We start from the raw sequence: 19,894 nt of genomic DNA on the forward strand, positions 1-19,894 counted from the left end.
ATCTATTTAAAGCTTCACAAACCATAGCATAAAATATAACACTATAGAGCCTCTATCAAGAGCTAGCATTACAAAGTTATCATCTCTTCATTTTATCTTTTAGATTAATAATAACTGATATTTAATTCAAAGCTGCTTTTCATGTCTTTGAACAATTTCAACAATTTAAAATTCACTAGCATGCATTTAAGATAAAAAAATATTAAAATTGTAAATTTAAATATTAAAGAGAAATATTACAACTGAACATATTCATACATACTTTTAAAAAATCACCATTAACTTTACTTTTACCATTACTTTTCAAATGGAAAATTAAACTTATTTTTCCAGGAAAAAATTAAACCTCGGCATTTGTAAAAAATAGTGTAGTTAATACCGAATGTTTTTGTATTTCATATCAATTAATATGTAACATTCTGTTTCTTTTTTCATTGATTATGATATTGGAAAACAAATTAAAACTTACTCTCTCTCTATATATATTTGTATCATCTTGTAAAGTGAAAATTCGGCTTATTTTGATATAACATAAATTTTGAAATTTATTTTCAAAATTTTCTGAAATCTAATAAAAAAAAATCGAACTTACTTTACTCACATCCGAGTATCAAATATTGATGAGACAGATCTTTATTTTCCTTGTAGACAAAGAACACTGGAAAAGATGAGAAAAGGATGCTTATTGTCGGCAACTCAACCAAATTTGTAGATCTGTCCACTAGTTGGCATTAGTGGCGAGCAGGTTACCTTTGTTCTGATGCCGCAGAGCCAACAGCCAATCACGGCGAGCGTCACAGCGAGGGCGATGCCTCATCACACATGACTCACCCTCCCTCCTCCCCAGCCCGCTTTTCGAATCGGGAGCAGCGCTGAATCGATACAGCTCTCTGGATTTTACGCAATTTCTCAAAATTATATCTCCAGGAATACCTCTAAGACCTAGTGCTTCAGAAGACGGGGATCACCGGACTCAATTCGGTGAACCTACGCCGACCCCGGGCCGATCGGATCGACTACAAACTGCTTCAGATTTCCACAATTCCAGAAGCAGACAGAAGATATCGCTGGCATCCATGTTGACAAGAACTAGGCTCGCCCGGTCTCACAGTCAGCTGGCGTCGCTTGTGCTCTAACATTGTCTGGGTTGAATTGAGAATAACTAAACGAATAGTTGTGTGTGTATTTACTCAAATCTCCGTGAAGGATTACTTTGGATGGTAACGAATGCGTTTTTTTTGTGGAGAATCTACTTAAAAAATAAAATCCGTTTGTGTGTGGTATCTAACGAACGCGAGATGAAATTCTTGTGCATTGGAGTGTCATATGAAGATAGTGTTTTCGTTGGATTCCACCGTAAATCTTGACGCTTTGTGTGTTGGTCGAGGAAAATGATTCGATGTTTTTATTGCTGTGATTAGATATATCATTTTACTTATCCTTTTCTTAAAGTTGAATTTTTGAACCATGCGAAGATCCTGACGTCAAAAACTGCATCTCGGCAGTGGAGGATTGGCATGGCTTGCGGCGTGTCTGTGTTTTGAAGTTCGTGGATAAAATCGATCGACGTCTATCTCGAGCTTCTGGCCTAAACTGCAATTTCCAATACCCTATCAATTAAGTCCTGCGGGTTATTTTTGTATAAATATTGTATTCCATATTTGTCTGTATCGAAACTGTTTTGAAATGTGAGATGTGTAGTTTGTCGGTACTAAACAAAATGTCGCAACTTCTTGATGTGTGATACGAGTGAACTTGATAACACAGGAAGACAAGGACGGCCCCCCATGAACAAGCCGGACATTCCTGTTACTGGTGGCCAGCTGATTGACTGGGCCAAGGAACAACAGCAGCTGCTATATCTGGACAACGCACGCGGGGAACGTAAGTATCCACAGTTTCTGTTTTTGTTTACTTGGCTGTCAACCGTGACTGACGCAGTACCCCATACAGGCCTTATTTAACATAGATATGTTTAATATTCACACTTTATTATTCCTCAGATTATGAACTCGTCTGAGTTATTTTATTTTTGAATCCAGTGTTTTTTGCACATAATTTATTTACAATTTTAAATAATATTAAAAAAAATAATCAGTGACCATATTTCCTTGGTTAAAAAGAAATCCAAGGCATATGTTTATATTTATGAAAATCATGATTTTTGTTATTTATTAAATTAACTTTTTGTTTTCTTTTTAATTCTAAAATGTGCTTTTTAAGGCACCTTATACTGTGGGACTTTTTACTTAGAAAATCTTAGCTTTAATTGTAATTATTAGTCCAATATTATTTTTATTTGATAGTCCGAGTGTAGTTTCTGTTATTGTTATAAACTTGAAAATAGAATTTTCAGATTCAAAGTAATTTCATTTTAGGTTATGTAATATTTTAAATGATATACAATTAAATAATAACTATTTTTATGCATAAATATTTATAATGCACTTGAGAAAGTTTGAGTATACCTTGTTAAAATTAATATACTTAATTAAATTAATTAGAATAATATTAAATATATTTAACTATTTTTATGGTAGTGCATCCACTTATGTTTCACTCACTCTCGCAATCCATTATTCTTGCATTCTTTTTTTTTTAATAATATATGGAGTTCATTTAAAAGATTAGAGATTTTCATTGTTTTTGTTGACTAGATGAGGAATGAATAATTTGCAAATATAAATATTTCATTTATTAATTATTTATTTTCACTCAATATTAATCATTAGGGATTTAATTATGTAGTTGATAATTGTAGGAAAGATTTTAAGTAGCACTATTAAAGAACTTTGATGAATAAACAAAATTAAATATTAAATTTTGATAGTGACTTTATATATATATTGTTTTCTAAGCATTTTGCAAGAAATACTTGGTTTCTTTTGTAATGTTTTAATTTCATTTTAATAATTATGAGTAGTTCTTTGTAAAATATTTAATTGGCTAGCTCTTATTTTTTCAAATTTTAAAATAGCTTTTAGAATCTAGAAATGTTAGTTATAAACTTATATTGTAACATACTGTTTCTTCAACATAATCTCTTTCTGATTACAGCATTTCTCGTAATAGGATATAATTTTAAAAGTTGTTATTTATTTTGAATTCTATGATAACCCTTAATGCTTTGTATTTATGCATTACCTTTAAAAAATTTTATCTAATTCGGTCATAATATTCCTAATTATTTCATGAAGTAATGGATGAAGTCGGCTAAAAAATAAAATAAATTATGAATTGACGTACATTATCTATGTATTCTATTAATTAATTGATTGCAGAATAACAATGAATTTATTTTCTCGGGAAACATAGAATCTCTCTTCCATATTTCAGTTATTTAATAATAATTCTTATCTTCCTTTAACTGAATTTTTTGGGTTGATATCCTTGAAAGAATTAAATATTCTGGTCTAAAGAACTTAATGTTTCAGATATTTTATATTAAATAAATAATTATAAAACTTTAAATACTGATTGGTTTTTATTCTTAATTGTCCCCCCCCCCCTTTTACTCTTTTATTGTCAGTATTCTGTGAAATGTTTGATTCAACTATAGAACACATGTGTATTTTACACACTTAAGCACTTCATTATCCATTTTGTAAAATGGATTTCGAAATTATCTATTAAATTACTAGAGATGTACTATTTAAATTTTTAAAAGATTACAGTAAATAATTTTATAATTGAAATATTTTACGTATGAAATTTCTTAAAGATACTGCTAGAAAAAAAATGTATGATGAGCATATTTTTGGTAATGTTTTAACAACACAAACATTTATTAGAGTATTTATTGTAAATGTTCATAAAAACATAATTTGTATGCTATTTCTAGGTAATTAAATAACATTTGGTATTTATTATATTTAGTACTTGCATATTAACTGTATGTCATTGGTTATACTTAAATTGTCATTGCAGTAAAGTCTTTGGTCATTAAACATTGGTTAGCAGTTAATATGAAAGTACTCTATATTTATCTTAAGAAACATTCATAGTCAGTATTAACAAAAGATGGGAGAACTTTTATTATATCTGAACTAATTATAATGACTGTAATGGCAAATATTTTGGACAGTTTTATTCTTTTTAATTTAATTTAATGTATGTTTAAAAGCACTTTGTGACTTTTTATACACTACAGTTTAAAAATATATTCCTTTCTAAACTGATGTAGATATTTTTCAATTAGTAGGAAAGAATGATTATGCAATATTTGATATAAAAAGTGATTTTAATATTTAAAGCAAGGAGAATTGTGAAGGAGATAAATTTGAGATAGTAATAAGATGAATTATCTGCTTTGCATGCATGTGTACATTTTAATTTATAAATATTAACATTTGCAAAAAAAAAAAAAAAACCTTTATAGTCTGGAGTTTATGATAATAAAATTCTCTGAATTTTTTTTTTTTTTTATGTATTTAAAATATTTCAACAAAAGATACTTTTATTTTTGATTATTATTGAGATAATAAGAGTAAGCACTTCTTGCTATGTATTATTTTTGAGATTCATGATAACAATTATAGTTATATATAAATATCTTTATAATTCTCATGCTGTTGTCGTGGTTGCTTATTTAAATTAGAATATTTATGTCTTATAATGGTCTTGAGTTTTACTTGAGTGATTTTCAGATTTTACCAAGATTGTCTACTCCGTTACTTGTAATGCAACCATCTTGCTGATATATCTCTGTTAATTCATAATAAAATCTATGATAAATTGACGATGGTTTTAAAGAATTTACATCCAAGTTTATTTGCCTAATTAAATTTAAATTGCATTTCTTGACATGTTTTGATGGTTTGTGATTTATCAAAAATGGTGACTAGGCTAATATTTTTCTTGAATGTTTGTAATTGGATGAAAGTTATCTAATTATCCTTATAAACATATTTTGCATTATAGAAATAGGCTGATTTAAATTTATTTTTTGCTAATGAAGGTGTCAGAATATGGATTAACAAATTATTATGATTAGTATTTTGTGTGTTATTTTATATTCTCTTCCTTCAGACTTTTATTGCCCCTTCCTTTTTTTTATTTGTTTAGTATTCTCATTAGTTAATGATAGATTCATGCCAAAACTTTTATATTCCCGTATTTCCTAGCATATTGTTAAAAATTGTATATTAATTGTTATTTTACAATAACTAGGTTGGTATGTTTTTCATATTATCCTAAAGAAAATGTTTCTATTACCTTTAGAAGACTGTGTACATAAATAAATATGCATTTGTTTATATGTAAAAAAGAAATGCAGTGGGTTTTTAAAAAATTATTTTCTACTGCTCACTTTTACATGGATATAAAATGTTAAAGTTTTCATACCATTGCATATAAACTAAAGCCAATTCCATATGAAGTTACTGTGTCTTTCTTTCATCATCAGGATTCAACAATATTTTGATTGCCATTGGAATTTCCAGATTAAATTGATGTGAATCTAGGTTTTTGTGTTTTCTTGTTTGATTTGAGGCACACATTAACTTTTCTTCTATCATTACCACTATTCTATTTGCAGGATTGGCATTAATAATTATCCATTAATTGCTCGCACATTGAATTAAAGTCATTGTTAAATACCATACAATTTAATTATCAAAATTGTTGTGGCTTATTAAATCTGATATGTTGATGGCGTATAAAATTGCAGCCCTTTCTGTCATTATTTCAAGTTTAATATTCTTTTTCTTTATTTCTTTGTAACTTTCATTGAAGATACCCAACTTCAATAACAACTGACTTCTGGAATTAAAAGCTACTTCTTTAAAAAACTTTTTATTACTAAAATTTGTTTGTGAAAATCTATTACTTTTCCATGGTATCTCAATTTTCCAAGAACTTAAAAATCTTTCCTTATATGATAAAACGATATATAGATAGTATGAAGGACATTTTTGTTTCTTATAGGACTAATTATTGAAATATTGGAGATTTACAATTATTTGATCTTTACCTGACTTTATTTCTCCTTCTCATTTCCTAAAGTGATTTCTTTGCTTTAATTTTTTGATCAATTCATTTTAATATATACATGAGAAAGTTCTTCCTGCTCAGTGTATAATGTTTCCCCATTTTAAAACTGCATTTTCAAAGAGGAAGCATAAGTATATTTTGGAGCAGATTTTAAATAAATATTGGGTGCCTCTAATATGATATTGTGAAACTATAATATCAGACATCAAATGAAATAATTTGGTTTGATAGAAATCAAATCAATGTTTAAAATAATATTAGCAGTATTGCTTGCTATAATGATAAGCTATAACTGTTTATATTCTGATATCAAATATATATGTGTATGTTAAAAATTTTTAGAAGAAAGCATTCTTAATGTCAGATTTGCCTTAAACTCTTTTAATTAAATTGTAAAAGAAATAGATGAAACCTATTTTCAGTTAACATTATTATTATTTTCATGATTTAATAAAAAAAGTAAGGGCACCAACTAATGTGAACTCCCAAAATTAGAAGCCTTCGTTTTTAGATTAGCGATTTAAACATCTGATTGGAGCTGCATGTTTGTCTTTCAATAGAAATCATTAGAATTTTAAAATGTAACAAAATATTTCTCTTAGAAAATTTAAATGGTTTATATGTATGTATGTATTAAAATGTTTTCCATCCTAGGTTATTTTGAATATTTGTAAAACATTTTTTTCATTTCTTCCCCTCTCATTTCTATTCACATTATCCAAAAATATTAATAATGGACAATGATAGTTAGACAATGAAAATTATATATATATTCTTTTAATTGGTATTCATTTTAACATTGGAAGCAAGGATAACAAAAATAAGGATTTAATATATAAAAATTCTGTTAAATATTGAATTGTATTTTTTAGAATACTTTTTTTTTTTTTTTCATTTGATATTGACTTTGGATGGTAAAATTTTTGCTATTTGTGCAGTGTGTTGTTGCATTGGAATTTTAAAAAGCCATAGAAAATTTTTTTTACTAAAAATAATTTTCAAATTATACAAAAATAATTTTTGACACATTATATTTTATTTATGCATTTAGTGCTCTGGAAAACTTTATTTGATTTTTAATAATGTTGGACCAAGGAACAGCAATTTCAAATTTTTACTGTTGATAAATAAATATTTTCCCATCAAAATCTTAATACACCAGCGAAATTAATTACTAATCAATTTTAATACTCTTGAGAATTATGAGTGCTTGTTTCTTACGTTATTACATTTTTATTTGCTTAGAATTGAGAAAAACTGAGCTATTTTCATTTAATTATTTTTTATTTGAACATTATTAAATCTTCATCATTAAAGAGAAAGAATTTTTGTATTTCTTCTACTAAGTATAGATTTGTATCAAATAAAATTTGTTATTTTTTGTTTGTTTTGGAACTTTCTTCAAATATATTTCTTTTCTAAATATATTTCGTATAATGTTGTAACAAAAATGTTACATGTTAATTTTATATTGTTCTTCGTGTTGTACTAGATAATTAAAACAATCGTTTTAAGCAAAAATGTCATATTGTAGAATTGTAAATTATTTAATTATTTAATCATTGTTTAACTTCAAAATGTAGTGTTTTACAACTTAAAATTCTAACGAATGGTTTTTTTTTTTTTTTTTTTTTTAAATTTAATCTGATAAACTTTTTTAGTTTATGTTTAATTTTAATATTGGTTCTTTTGCTCCATTTGAAATTAGGATAATTATCTTGTGGAATTATTAAAATAAAGTTCAATTCATATTTATCAAGATTTATATTTCTGGTAGTTTGTTTTTACTGTTGACTTTATCTCTTAAGTAGTTGGTATTGTGCATATTTTTATTATGCTAATAGAAATATTAAGCTTTTCTGTTTTCAGTATTATAACTTTCTAATGTTTTGAATGTTACAATACAGCAATTTCTAAATTTTTTTTTTTTTTTTTTTTTTTTTTTTATGTTCAGTTTAAATTAAACTGCAAATTGGTTTGTAAATAACTGGTAAATTGTATGTTAAATAATATGCCTAAATAATAGATTTTTTGTTTTGTTTAATATAGTTATTTCTAAATCATATGCTTTTTTTTCTTGAAATGGGGGAAAAGTAGTCCCCCCCTAATTACATGAATGAAATTTGAATTTTTCTGATTACATGAATTTACATTCCTAATTACATTACATTGGTTTTTTTTTCTCATTTATATTGAGTAACATTTGATGATTTCATAGTATCTTTATAAATTCGTCTTTTCTTTTCTTTTTTTTTTTTTCATTTTACTGATATTCATCAAAATATGTACCTGTTAAATAGTATGTGTATGTACTTATCATTCACAAACAAAAGAGGATTTTAATCCATTAGGCCCAATACTAATGACTGAGATTTCAAAGTCTTTTACAGTCATGAATTCTCACAGGATTTAATATGTGATTAAAGGATTTTGATTTATTACATTTGTTTATTTGATTTATTATTGATCAGCTTTGATTTCTTATTGGACATTTTTTTATAGGCAGATGCAAATCAGCTTATTAAATGTATGTTAATTGGAGCTTTTGTAAAATTTACAGACAAGTTTTTCTAGGTTAATGCACCAAGTGTTTATTTGTTGTATTTTTTTTTTTCTTAACACATTCTTGCTGAGTATTTAATAGATATAAGAATTTTTAAAACGTATCAATATTGGAATTAAATTAAGAATCTACTCATTGTCGTAAAAATTACAATTAAAAGAATGAGTGGCAGTTTTTAATCTCTCCCTTCATTGCAGTATCTGGGAAGACATATTGCTTAAGAATTACTTCCTTAAATTAATTATTTAGACCAAGTTAAATGTTTAATGAAATGCATTTTTAAAAAATTCTTCATATTATAGCAATGATCTTTTTTTTATGTGTAAATATTTTGTGACGAAACATGTTACAGTACCCTATTGAATTAATAATAATAGTAAAAAAAATTATAACAATAATTGGAATCAATTGCATTTTTTGATTTTGAACCAAAAAAAAAATTAAATTTCATTAAAATGACTAGACTAATGTCAAAAATTTGAAATTTGTTGGAATCATTATTTGAAACTTTGGTTAGAAATAAAAAATACCTGTAAGAAAGAATTGCATGTTCACTATTTTATTGACCATTAATTAAACTGATTGAATTTGACTATTCTCAAAGTTTACTTAAAATTTCCATTTTTTTTTTCTTTCTTTTTTCATTATTTTGTTGGAAATGAAATAAACAATTGACATTCAGTTTGAGTTAATTTCTTCTTTAATATCGCAAACTTCATTTTCTTATCGATTTCTGAGTTGCATCAGCTATAATTTGATTTTCTTTTGTAAATTGAGATAATTTCAGAAGTTGCCCTTTTTGCTTTTAGTGAAACATATTAGGAGTGTACTTGGTATAAAATTGCATCTCTGATAATGAAATTACTTGGGGATAGCGTTTATTTCAAAATCAACCAAGTAATAATGTTGCTCAGATTATCAATCAATATATATTTTAATGTAGAAGTGTACTATATAATTTATTTGCTATGAAAAAAAATTTTATATGACCCAAATTAAGAGTACTTTTTAGATAATTTCTGTATTTATTTTGCTATTTTAGTAATTATGATTTTTAAAACCTTGTTGGTATTAATGCATACCAGACATTTATATCTTTTTTTGTGTGTGTGTTAAGATCCTGTTTACCTTTTTTTTGAAATGAATGTCTTTTTTTTTTTTTTTACTATTGTTATGAGACTCAAAATTGTATATGTTTTATATCTTTTTAAATTAATCATTAATTTTTAATTATGTTTTGATCTTTATTCTTAGATATTTCATTCAAATTTTCAAACAGTAATGTGAAATATACATATTTATTCAGAATCAGGGTTATACTTTTTTGTAATATTTAGACTATGTCGATTTATCTTATTTGTTGTAATATAATTGGAAATGTGTCAGTCATGGTGGCAATTTTGAAGTTTTTATATTGTTCGTTTAAATGCTTTATTTCTGAAATATTTTCTTTTTATTTCTTCAAAATTTTTTAGTTAATCATTATCATGAATAAATAGTCTTTTTAGAGAAAACCATTTTTACATATACATGCATTTAATAACATAGTATTTCTAGTCAATAATCTTCATCTTTTTAGAGTACTTGGAGAAAGATACACAACCCGACACATTTATAGTCACATTCCTTTAATAATTATACTTTTTTTATTTAAATTTTATACCATTCTGCAAAAGTTTAATTATGTATGGAATTAATTGAAAATACAATTTCAATCAAGTTGTAACATTGCCTCTGAAAACGTGTGGACTTGGTGGCAAAATTACTGTATCACCATATTGGGGAGAAAAAAAAAATGTATACCAGCTGTATTGTTAAAACTAAATGATATCATATATAGCTTGCATTGTAATTAACTGAATATTTATATGATTAGGGAAGAAGAAATGTAAGTGAGAAAAAATTATTTCTTTAAAAAAAATAGACAAAATATTACTCTTAATTTATTTTTTAAAAAAATTTATAGCCAAATTTTAAATGGAAATTTATTATTCTGTAAACATATATGTAGTGTATTCTTTCTTCTTCTGAGTGATATTTAATTTTAATTTATGCCTCCTTCATACTTGAAAGAAAAAAAAAGTATTCTTTTTAATTTCTAATATTATTCCATTTTGCACAAAGTATAATTTTTATAAATGAATTTTATTTCCTAATTGAATTTCAGGTAAAAATTAAATTTTAGATATTTAACTGAAAATTTTTAAAATGTCGATTAGTGTAAATAAAAAGCAACTTTTCTTATATATATTATTGCTTGCTGTTAAATTATTATAGAAGCTGATTTTGAATAAATTGCTGGTGGTCATTTTCTGAAGAATTGCATTCAACTTTGAGAAAGAAAACAAAACTCAAAATATTCCTTTGAATTTTATTGAATCAGAAATGTGACATATTTATGCAAGTGGAATTTGTCTATAATTTTGTAAAAATTAAAGACAAATTATTGAAATTAATTAATTTGCTATGCATAATTAAAACAATTCTGGCCTGTTATACAATTACTATTTATAATAATTAATTTTTTTTAATGTTTTGCAAAAACAACTACTTTTATAGTTGTTTTGAGTAAATCTTGAATAATAACTGCATCCAGTTTATATTCCTTGCTGCAATAATTTTTGTGACAGGCAGAGTAATTTTTTCCTCTTTATTTTCATTTGGTATGAAAACTTCTTTTTTAACTTGAAAGAAAATCTTTTCTATATAAAAAATATTAAAATTATTTTCAGTCTTGTATTTTATTATTCACTATGTCTTAGAATTTGTCAAATCATAGCTCTGTAAATGATTTTTTGTTTGTTAAAAATTCAGTTAAATTTGCATTTTATATATTTATGGAAAAGTTTTTTTTTTTTTTTTTTTTTTTTTTTGTAAATTTAAAGATACAATGTAAAGTAAAAATATTTTTATTGTTGTTATAAGAAAATTCAAAGTAATCTTTCAAAAAAGGATTTTTTTATATAAAATCTTAAGGATCTGTAAAAATTCTGGTATAGCTGTTGGAAGATATCTGCTGAAAAGTATAATCATTTGAAATTGTTATATTTACATTCTGTGAAATATTTTATACTATATTGTGGAATGTTTTATATTATTACCTTATGAAGATTATACAAAAAAAAAAGTAAAATATATTTAAAACTTGTTGAAATTAGAAGAAATGCTAAACAGTAATAAAATTGGTACCATGGGGGAAAAAAATTGTGGCAGTTACAGAAAAGCTTTTTTTAAGTGGTATAAAAATTATTGTATGATATTGCGCTCTGATGTTATTGAGGAAATAACATCAGACTAAATTTTAATTAATTTGTAATTGAATTGTTTTTAGTTAGGAATATCTTGTACCCTAGAAGGAAACAATTTATCGAATATAGTAGCTCTAAGCCCAACGATTTGTCCTGTAAACATTTTGAAAAAAATTTTGAGTCATGCGATATACGGGTATTGTCCAAACCCTAACATAATCATATTAAAAATACTGTTTTTCTTTTTACAAGCCCAATAGTTTATTATTTATTTTTTTATGCCATGAAATTAAGGAATGGAAGGTAAACAATATACAATCAGTACATAGCTTCTCAAATTTGCGCACGCAATGTTTAAAATTTTCAGTTCATGCATTTTTATTACCATTTATTTCTATTTCACAAAACTATTGATCGTTTATTACATGTTAGTTTTAACATCGGTTTTTGATTTTTGTTACAAGCTCTTCTTTTAATATTAATCTGTATTTTAAACTACTTAGTTTACTTTTGCTATATTTAATGGCCTTTTGATATACGAAGCAATTTATATTAGTCCATTCATACACACCGATTTATAGATGCTCCGTCTAATCAAAGTTCCTGACATGCAGAATTCCGCAATGCAGAATTTCACTTCCACCGACATCCCAAATTCATGACTTATGACTTAGCTTTTTAAAGTTGGTATTAAGAAAAGTCCGGCAAGAATTTTATCCAATTTTCGCGGCATAACGAAGGCTTCTTTATTAATGTCGTCATTCCGGGCATATTTTGGGTTGGGAACGAGTCTTCTTCGGCGCCTCGAAGTCCTCTAATTTTGGTGTGAGGAGTGGTTTTTATGCGTGTTGTATTTATTACTTAATCAATCCACCTGACCGTCCGATGACGAATGTTTATTAGGCTAAGCAGATCCGAGGCAGACTGTCTCCCCGTCGTGCATCGATTGCTTACTTTACGTCCCTGACCTGTCTTTTAAAGGTCATCTGTGATTCCCGGAAAGAGTCTGGATGCGACATTTCATTCACCCGACTTCTGACCATGCCTTTAACTGTTATTTTTTTTTTAGTGGACAACGGCTTCTATTTTTTTCGGTTGTTATAGCACTAAACCTTTTTCTTGCTCATTCGTCCATTGAAATACGTCAGTTTTCGTATAATCTTTCAATGAACTGCGTTATATTCGTAATGTCTTTTTTTAATTGCAAATAACTTCTGTCAATAATGTATATATTTTAGTTACTAATATGAATTTATCTATTTTAACTGATGCTATTTTATATTTATTGTAATAGAATGCATTCTTTCTTCTTTTTTTTTAATGAATTATTACTTTGTTTCACGTGTTTGCATTCCTCAATTTTTATTATCATTGTTTTTGATAACTACATTTAGTCTTTGAATCTCATGTTTGTGATGTAAAGATGACTTTTTTTAATATTTATTGACATAGAATGCTCATTTAAAAATATTTTTGATAATACACCTTCGAATAGAATCCCCCCTCCCCTTTTCGTACCTTTCATCATATATTCATATATTTCTTCCGAAAAAGTGGTTTGGCTTTTAAGTTATTTTCTCCAGATATTTATCATTATTTTTTAATATAAAACTGGGTATTTTAAAACTAGTAATCCTATTTCCTGATAAAAAAAATTTCTTTGACTCAATTTTTTTTCCCCACGGCATAAAAGTTTAATAATAATAATAAAGAAATATAAAATGTTAATGGTGTAAAGTAACTTAATTATAAATAATTATTTAGCATATTTTAAAGATATTCTTAAATTATAATTCGCGACCTCAAGTATTGGATCGCTTTGGAAGATTATGGTTGTAAAATTTCTTACGTGACTTTTCTTTAAAACTTTTTAACGTTAGTATATTCATTGAAATTTTTCGAATTATTTTTAATTTAATGTCCTTATTTCAACGGAGTTTCAGTTAATTAATATCCCATTTTCTTGATTACATTCCTGTTTATATTTTTAAAGCTTAGTTCAAAACATAATGCAAAGAACAATAAATATTGAATGCAATTAAAAAGTTGGAACAAAAAAGCTTTACTCTTCTGTAAACATCTACTTTAGTATAGTATTCTCATTTAAATTGTTCGATTAAGTCAAAAGTAAGGAGAAGACGGGGGGGGGGGGGGTAGAAAGGGTTCTGCTTCATATCAGCTGATTGGTTGAAATTAAGTATATTAAATAAGCCAGTTTATCGGAGATTAATTTTATTTAAAAATTTTTATTTTTTAAAACTTGCAGAGAAGTTCATATACAACGATATCGAAACTAAACTTTTTACGGAATTTATAAGAATGACAGGTGATTTTTGAAAAGATTCTGGATTCACAGTGGTCTGTAACAACGAATAACTTATGATTCAACTGTTCACAATTGTAGGAGGGAAAAAAAAAAACTATAGCAACCCTGAATCAAATATTTATCATTTTCTATCTATTAAAAAGATGTAGGACAATTTATGTCGATGCTACAGTGAATTATTTAATATTTGAAATTTATATTACTGATGCATTAGGAAACTATGATCTGCTGATCCAGTCATATATTTAAGAATTCTGTTAAAATGAAAATAAAAGACAGCTAAATAATCTTCACTGGACGAGGCATGGCAACGAAAATTACATTAAAATTTTAAATATATTGTCAATTATATTTTTTAAATATTTAAATATATATATTTTTATAATATTAAAAATCCGGGAATATAACCTAAAAGAGTACAAATAATTTGTCATCAGTTTTGATGTGAATGTGTAAGTGATCTATATATTTGCAGCATAGTTCACCTTAGCATTTCGTGTACGATGTATACAAAGAAAATATATTGAAATCGAAGCAAAAGGGGAAAACACACACACACACACCTCTGTTTTTGAGATTTTGAAGAATGTTAAAAAAAAAAAAAAAAAAAAAAAAAAAAAAGATAACCCAAAAACATTTTTGAGTAGCCAAATGAAATTTGTTGTATGGTTTTTATAACAAATTTGGTGATTTCTATCAAATTTTGTATGAAATATATATTTAGGAAGTTTTGTGAAGTGAACACCATAATTAAAAAGTAAATAAATAATAAAAATAATAATAATAAAAAATGTAAAGAGAATTTCTGTGCACGCTTTTGTCATCCGAAGTGTAGATGTGTGTCAGATTTTTATCTAGATCCGTCTGCGAATTGACCACATATTGATTTGTATATTCGAATTCATATAAACGTGATAGCTTGAAAACCCAACGACTTAGGTAAATGAAATTTTCGGTAAGTATTCCTAAAATTGTAGATGTGCATAAAATTTCAGGTTGAATCGCCAGACAAGGCGCTCCAATAAATACATTCTCGATTATCTGCACTTTACTACGAAGCGCAAAACGAGGGTAACGGAAAAGGAGAGGCGGGGGGATTACCCCTCTTGTTACACTTCCGCCTTACTCTGGCATTTGATTCGTTGGTTATGAAAATCTGGGTGTTTATAGTGTTCGTGGCCTTGCCCAAGGTTCCTAATTTTAATGCAGGGAGGACAGCATCTTTAAGAATATGCAATAAAGTGCAGAGCTTTTTGGATTTTCTACTACTCTCACTTTTTATATCAATATATATATATATATATATATATATATATATATATATATATATATATATATATATTTCATTTTGTTGCATTATACTTTCCGCTATTAATAGCTTCACTTTCGCATACCACAGATTAGAACCTAGTTCTGGACCATCAGTATTAACCCTTTGTACTCGGAAAAGTAATTCGATGCATAATTATTCACCTAATACAAAGACGTGTATATTGCTCCGAAAAATAAATATATAATTGTTTTAATTTGAATTCTCCCGCTTAATTAATTTCCGTTTTCTTACTGCCCTGCAGGTATTTTTGATAATCAAAAATAAATAAAACGTCAAAATGAAGCACCGTCTTGAAATGGTGAGTGAGAGTCACCATCCGAGTGCAAAGGGTTAAATTTAAGGACGAATACTATTACATGTTCAGAATCTGTCACACATGCTTTGGGGCATTCCCATACTAACATATATATTTAACTGTAATTTTTGGTTTTATTGAAGTAAAGACCCAGACTAATTCTTCTCTAATGTAACCGAATTTAACCCAGTGCTAATACTCACAATTCAACCTTCTCATCTCGACCACATTAATTTGAAATAAATATTAAATTAAAAATCAATTATAAAATTCCCCATATCTATCGCAATTGTGCAATCTAAGTTCCTCATGAGCCATACCGTAATCCTTCATTGGACAAAAACCTAGACAATACCCCAACCCCTGCACACCTCCCATACCAAGGCAGGATGCATCTTCGCTCCTTCTCTTAAAGTTCCATCCGGATTGGACATGCCTCCTGCCTAAGACCCAAGACTACATACACTCCAACATCGAACCAGGTTTCCACTCAAGCCTCAGACTTCATCCACTCCAGCGAAACTACCAACCCAGAGCTCACCATCACTGATCGTGGGTAACATCGCTTCGAGCTATGGATATCAAAGAATCTTTCGTCTACGTCTTTATTGAAATGTGCATTGATGATTTTACTTACAAATTAAGCTTTTCAAACATTCTAATTAATTAACTGGAAATTCATCTCATCATCTGGAAATAGTTATTTCAGTCCATATGAGAAAATCGAAACATGAGATGCCTATATAAAAATTTTAATTCCACGCATTTGAAACAAGCCATTAGATACGAAGGGCTGTTAACATCTCTTTTTTCAAATGTTCCCGTAATCTGCAAAGGCCATAGAAACATTGGGGGGGGGGGGAGGCTCACAGAGCTAGTGCATCCAATTTTACGCATCGTGAGAGTATTTTACACTGACAAGTTTCGCAGCTAAAAGTTTATATGTATGTCTATAATGAAACATTTAGCTGCTTCACAGTTATATGTATGAAGCGAATCTCAAATCCTCGAGTCTGCAGAGCATTCAGATCATCGTGCTCCTGTATATTATATTTAAAAAGATATAAAGAAAAGATATTTATAAATTACTGGAGTTTGAAATGAAGTGATGCAATTAGGAATAGAAGTATTTTATTTAAAAATCATTTTACTTCACTTGCTTTAAAAGCTGATATATAATATTGAATTCTTTAAAATAAGTTTAAAAGTCTTAAAAGTTTTTCCACTGATATTTTGTTGCTTTTTTTATCGCTCCTCAGAATCGTAAATTACTCACTATAGACTTAAATAAATTCATTTTTAAAATATAAAAATTCACGGGAGCACCATTTTTTTATGCTCTCACTGTTAAAGCGATATCTATATATTTGTAAAATTTGATATTTTTTTGTGATCACAGGTTTGGTTATGATTGAGACCAAATCTATTTAGAATAATTATTTTTGCTAGATATTTTGTTCGATTTGAGTTAACCTTATTTTATAAACAATGTATACAGCCTGGAAAAAGAAAAAGAGGTCATAGACAAAATTGCTAATTTTTTTTTAATTAAAATAGTTTCGGATATTTCCACCATTAATATCCAGGAATAAGTTTTTGTTTTATGACTTGTATGTGTCCTAATTTTAAGGAGGAATGGAATTTATTAATTTACAAATTTAAGAAAGCGAATTTGGCTGTTATCGATTTCAAAGAAAAATTTGATTTTTTCTTTTTTCTTGACTGGTTATTTTGCTCATTTTACGTTTTACATTTTTATAAACTCTAAACATTATCGTCTGAAGTGTCATTGTATAGAGTCTCGCTTTTTTATACGTTATGTTAAATATTTTCGTTATAAATTGATCTCATTGTTATATATTAACGAAAAAATATTTACAGAATATTGCTTTCGTGAACTATTTAATTCTTTTTTCCATTGTTTTTTATGCATCTTTCCAAATTTTCATTAGGAATTGTTTGTGTTGATCGGGTCGACTGGTAGAAATGAACTGCAGTGAATAACCTTCAACCGCCTTGACCCACATTGCGGCCGTCGATCATTTGTCAACTGTGCTTATTTGGCCATGAATGGTTGATCACTCAATCTCTCCTGTCTGCAACTGAACGTAATCTTTTCTTGACAGTCAAATTGTATAAATTGATGCTCTAAGATTCGGCAAAATTTTGCCTGTCAATTGGAACTCCAAATGTAATTCTTAATGAATTTAACCTTGTAATTAAATGGTACGTTCTTTTTCTCATATTTATTGTCATAATCCATACAAAAATGTAAAGAACATTTGATATACTTAAGCATGCTCAAACATTTTTTTCTGTTTTTTTTAATTAATTGTTGTGACAATTAAAATTTAAATATCAAAAATTCTTTGATTCGATGCACGACTCAGAACCGTCTTTGTGTGCGAAATGGTTTAATTATGAAGTACGGAGAATGTGACGGTCATATAGCGATACTGCTGAATTTGATCATTTGTTGAGCGTCTGGCAACAATTCGGTTAAAAGAAAATCCTTCTTTGCCTGTAAGTTTTTATTAAAAGATATTTCGAAAGAAACTTTGGCATTGTGATGATGTGACAGGGGATGCATTTTGACTATTTAATTTGCTATTTATTCCACGTTTTGCAGGAAGAAAATAGCTTCTTTACAACTGGAAGTTAGATGATATTATACATATATTGTATGACCGAGATGGCAAGCGAATTATACAAACAGTAAAGTATACTTCTCGAGTTTTAATAAGTTTGCTCAAACGACATATGAAAATAATTCGATTTAAATAGAATTTTTACCCAGTTAATTTTATTAAAAAAAAACATTAGCAGTTTTCATTATTTGAATATCCTTTAATTTCGATTGCGTATTTTCCAAGAACCAATTTGCCTTACTACATTTTATTTACAAAATTCACTTCATTATTATATCGGAAAATCAAATGGCGTTCTAAAATTAGCATGATATTCAAATCAAATTATTTTTTTTTCTTCATAGCATATAACATATTATTTTCTGATAACTGAATAGACTATGTTTCACGCAAGCAAGAGATTCGTTCTGTCAACTTTCTCATTTACTTATGCAGCATGGCGGACTTTGTGCTTTATAATGAAAAGTGAGTATGCATTTGAGGGGTGTTCCTTTCTATCTATGGAACCAAAATTTGATTAATCAACAGTTCTAATGTACAAATATGCAGACGAATGGACTAACATCTGATTTTAGTAGAAACTACAATTTTAATAAAATATTTTCCAAATTTTGTCTATATAGTTTATTGCATTTTTGAGTTACCATGTTTATGTACAGACATAATGCCAAATCCCTTTTCTCTCGAATCAGCGATATCTGGAATATGGTGGCTCAATAAAATTTCTAGATTGGAATTTTCCATGATTACTATGTATTTCCTTAATATATTACGTATGCGATAAAACTGGGGGGGGGGGAGTTGCCAGATTATTGTAACTTAGTGACGGAGACTAGGCTGTAGGTCGGTTCAGTATTTATTTATACCAAGATCCGTTATGTGTGTAGGCCTTCTGAATTTTAAACCCTCCTAGATCAAAATGTTCTATCGCTGGTGTTGTAAAAAACTGTAGGGGAAAAAAAAAAAAAAAAACATCTAGATTTCGTCTTAGATGCTCTTGTCGTCTGACCACTGTTCAAAATCATCAGAACCGTTCCCAAATAACCTTAATGTAATTTCACAAAGGGGCATTAAAGTAAGTAAATTAAACAGCAAGTAGCCTTTGTTGAGGTACATTTTGGTTACTGTAACTGCATTATATCACAATTCATTGAAAACCATAATTTGAAATGAATTTTATTAAAGTAGAATAATTAATTCTGTAATAAATAATTAAATAATTCAGCGAAATCATGAATAATAATCCACCCATCTCCTATTCGCTTTTATGAGGGTTCTGGAAACAAGAAGACTTCAAATATTTCTATCCAAATGAACAAATTTTTGAAGCATGAAATCAGAACTTACTTTTTCAGTTATAATTTGATATATGGGCGATAATTTTTTATAAATATTTGTAAAAAATTCCATTTTTTTAAAAAATCAATGAAAATATTATTCGTATGCGTTTTCATTACATCATTACAACTTAAATGAAAAGGTATTTGATT

The 19,894-nt window shown here is 27.4% G+C and overlaps 1 protein-coding gene across 1 annotated transcript in view; it reads left to right on the plus strand.

The window, feature by feature from the left end:
• Window positions 1–863: 863 nt before the first annotated feature.
• Window positions 864–19,894, plus strand: part of LOC129965736 (dual specificity tyrosine-phosphorylation-regulated kinase 1B-like) — an 87,697-nt gene continuing 68,666 nt past the window's right edge. The window contains exon 1 of the mRNA XM_056079870.1: window positions 864–1,884. Within this exon, the coding sequence (XP_055935845.1) occupies window positions 1,737–1,884 (148 nt within the window). The 5' untranslated portion in view covers window positions 864–1,736. The remainder of the gene's footprint in view (window positions 1,885–19,894) is intronic.

The sequence above is a fragment of the Argiope bruennichi genome, chromosome 4 (genome assembly GCF_947563725.1).
Source record: "Argiope bruennichi chromosome 4, qqArgBrue1.1, whole genome shotgun sequence".
In the NCBI taxonomy this organism is placed as follows: Eukaryota; Metazoa; Arthropoda; class Arachnida; order Araneae; family Araneidae; genus Argiope; species Argiope bruennichi.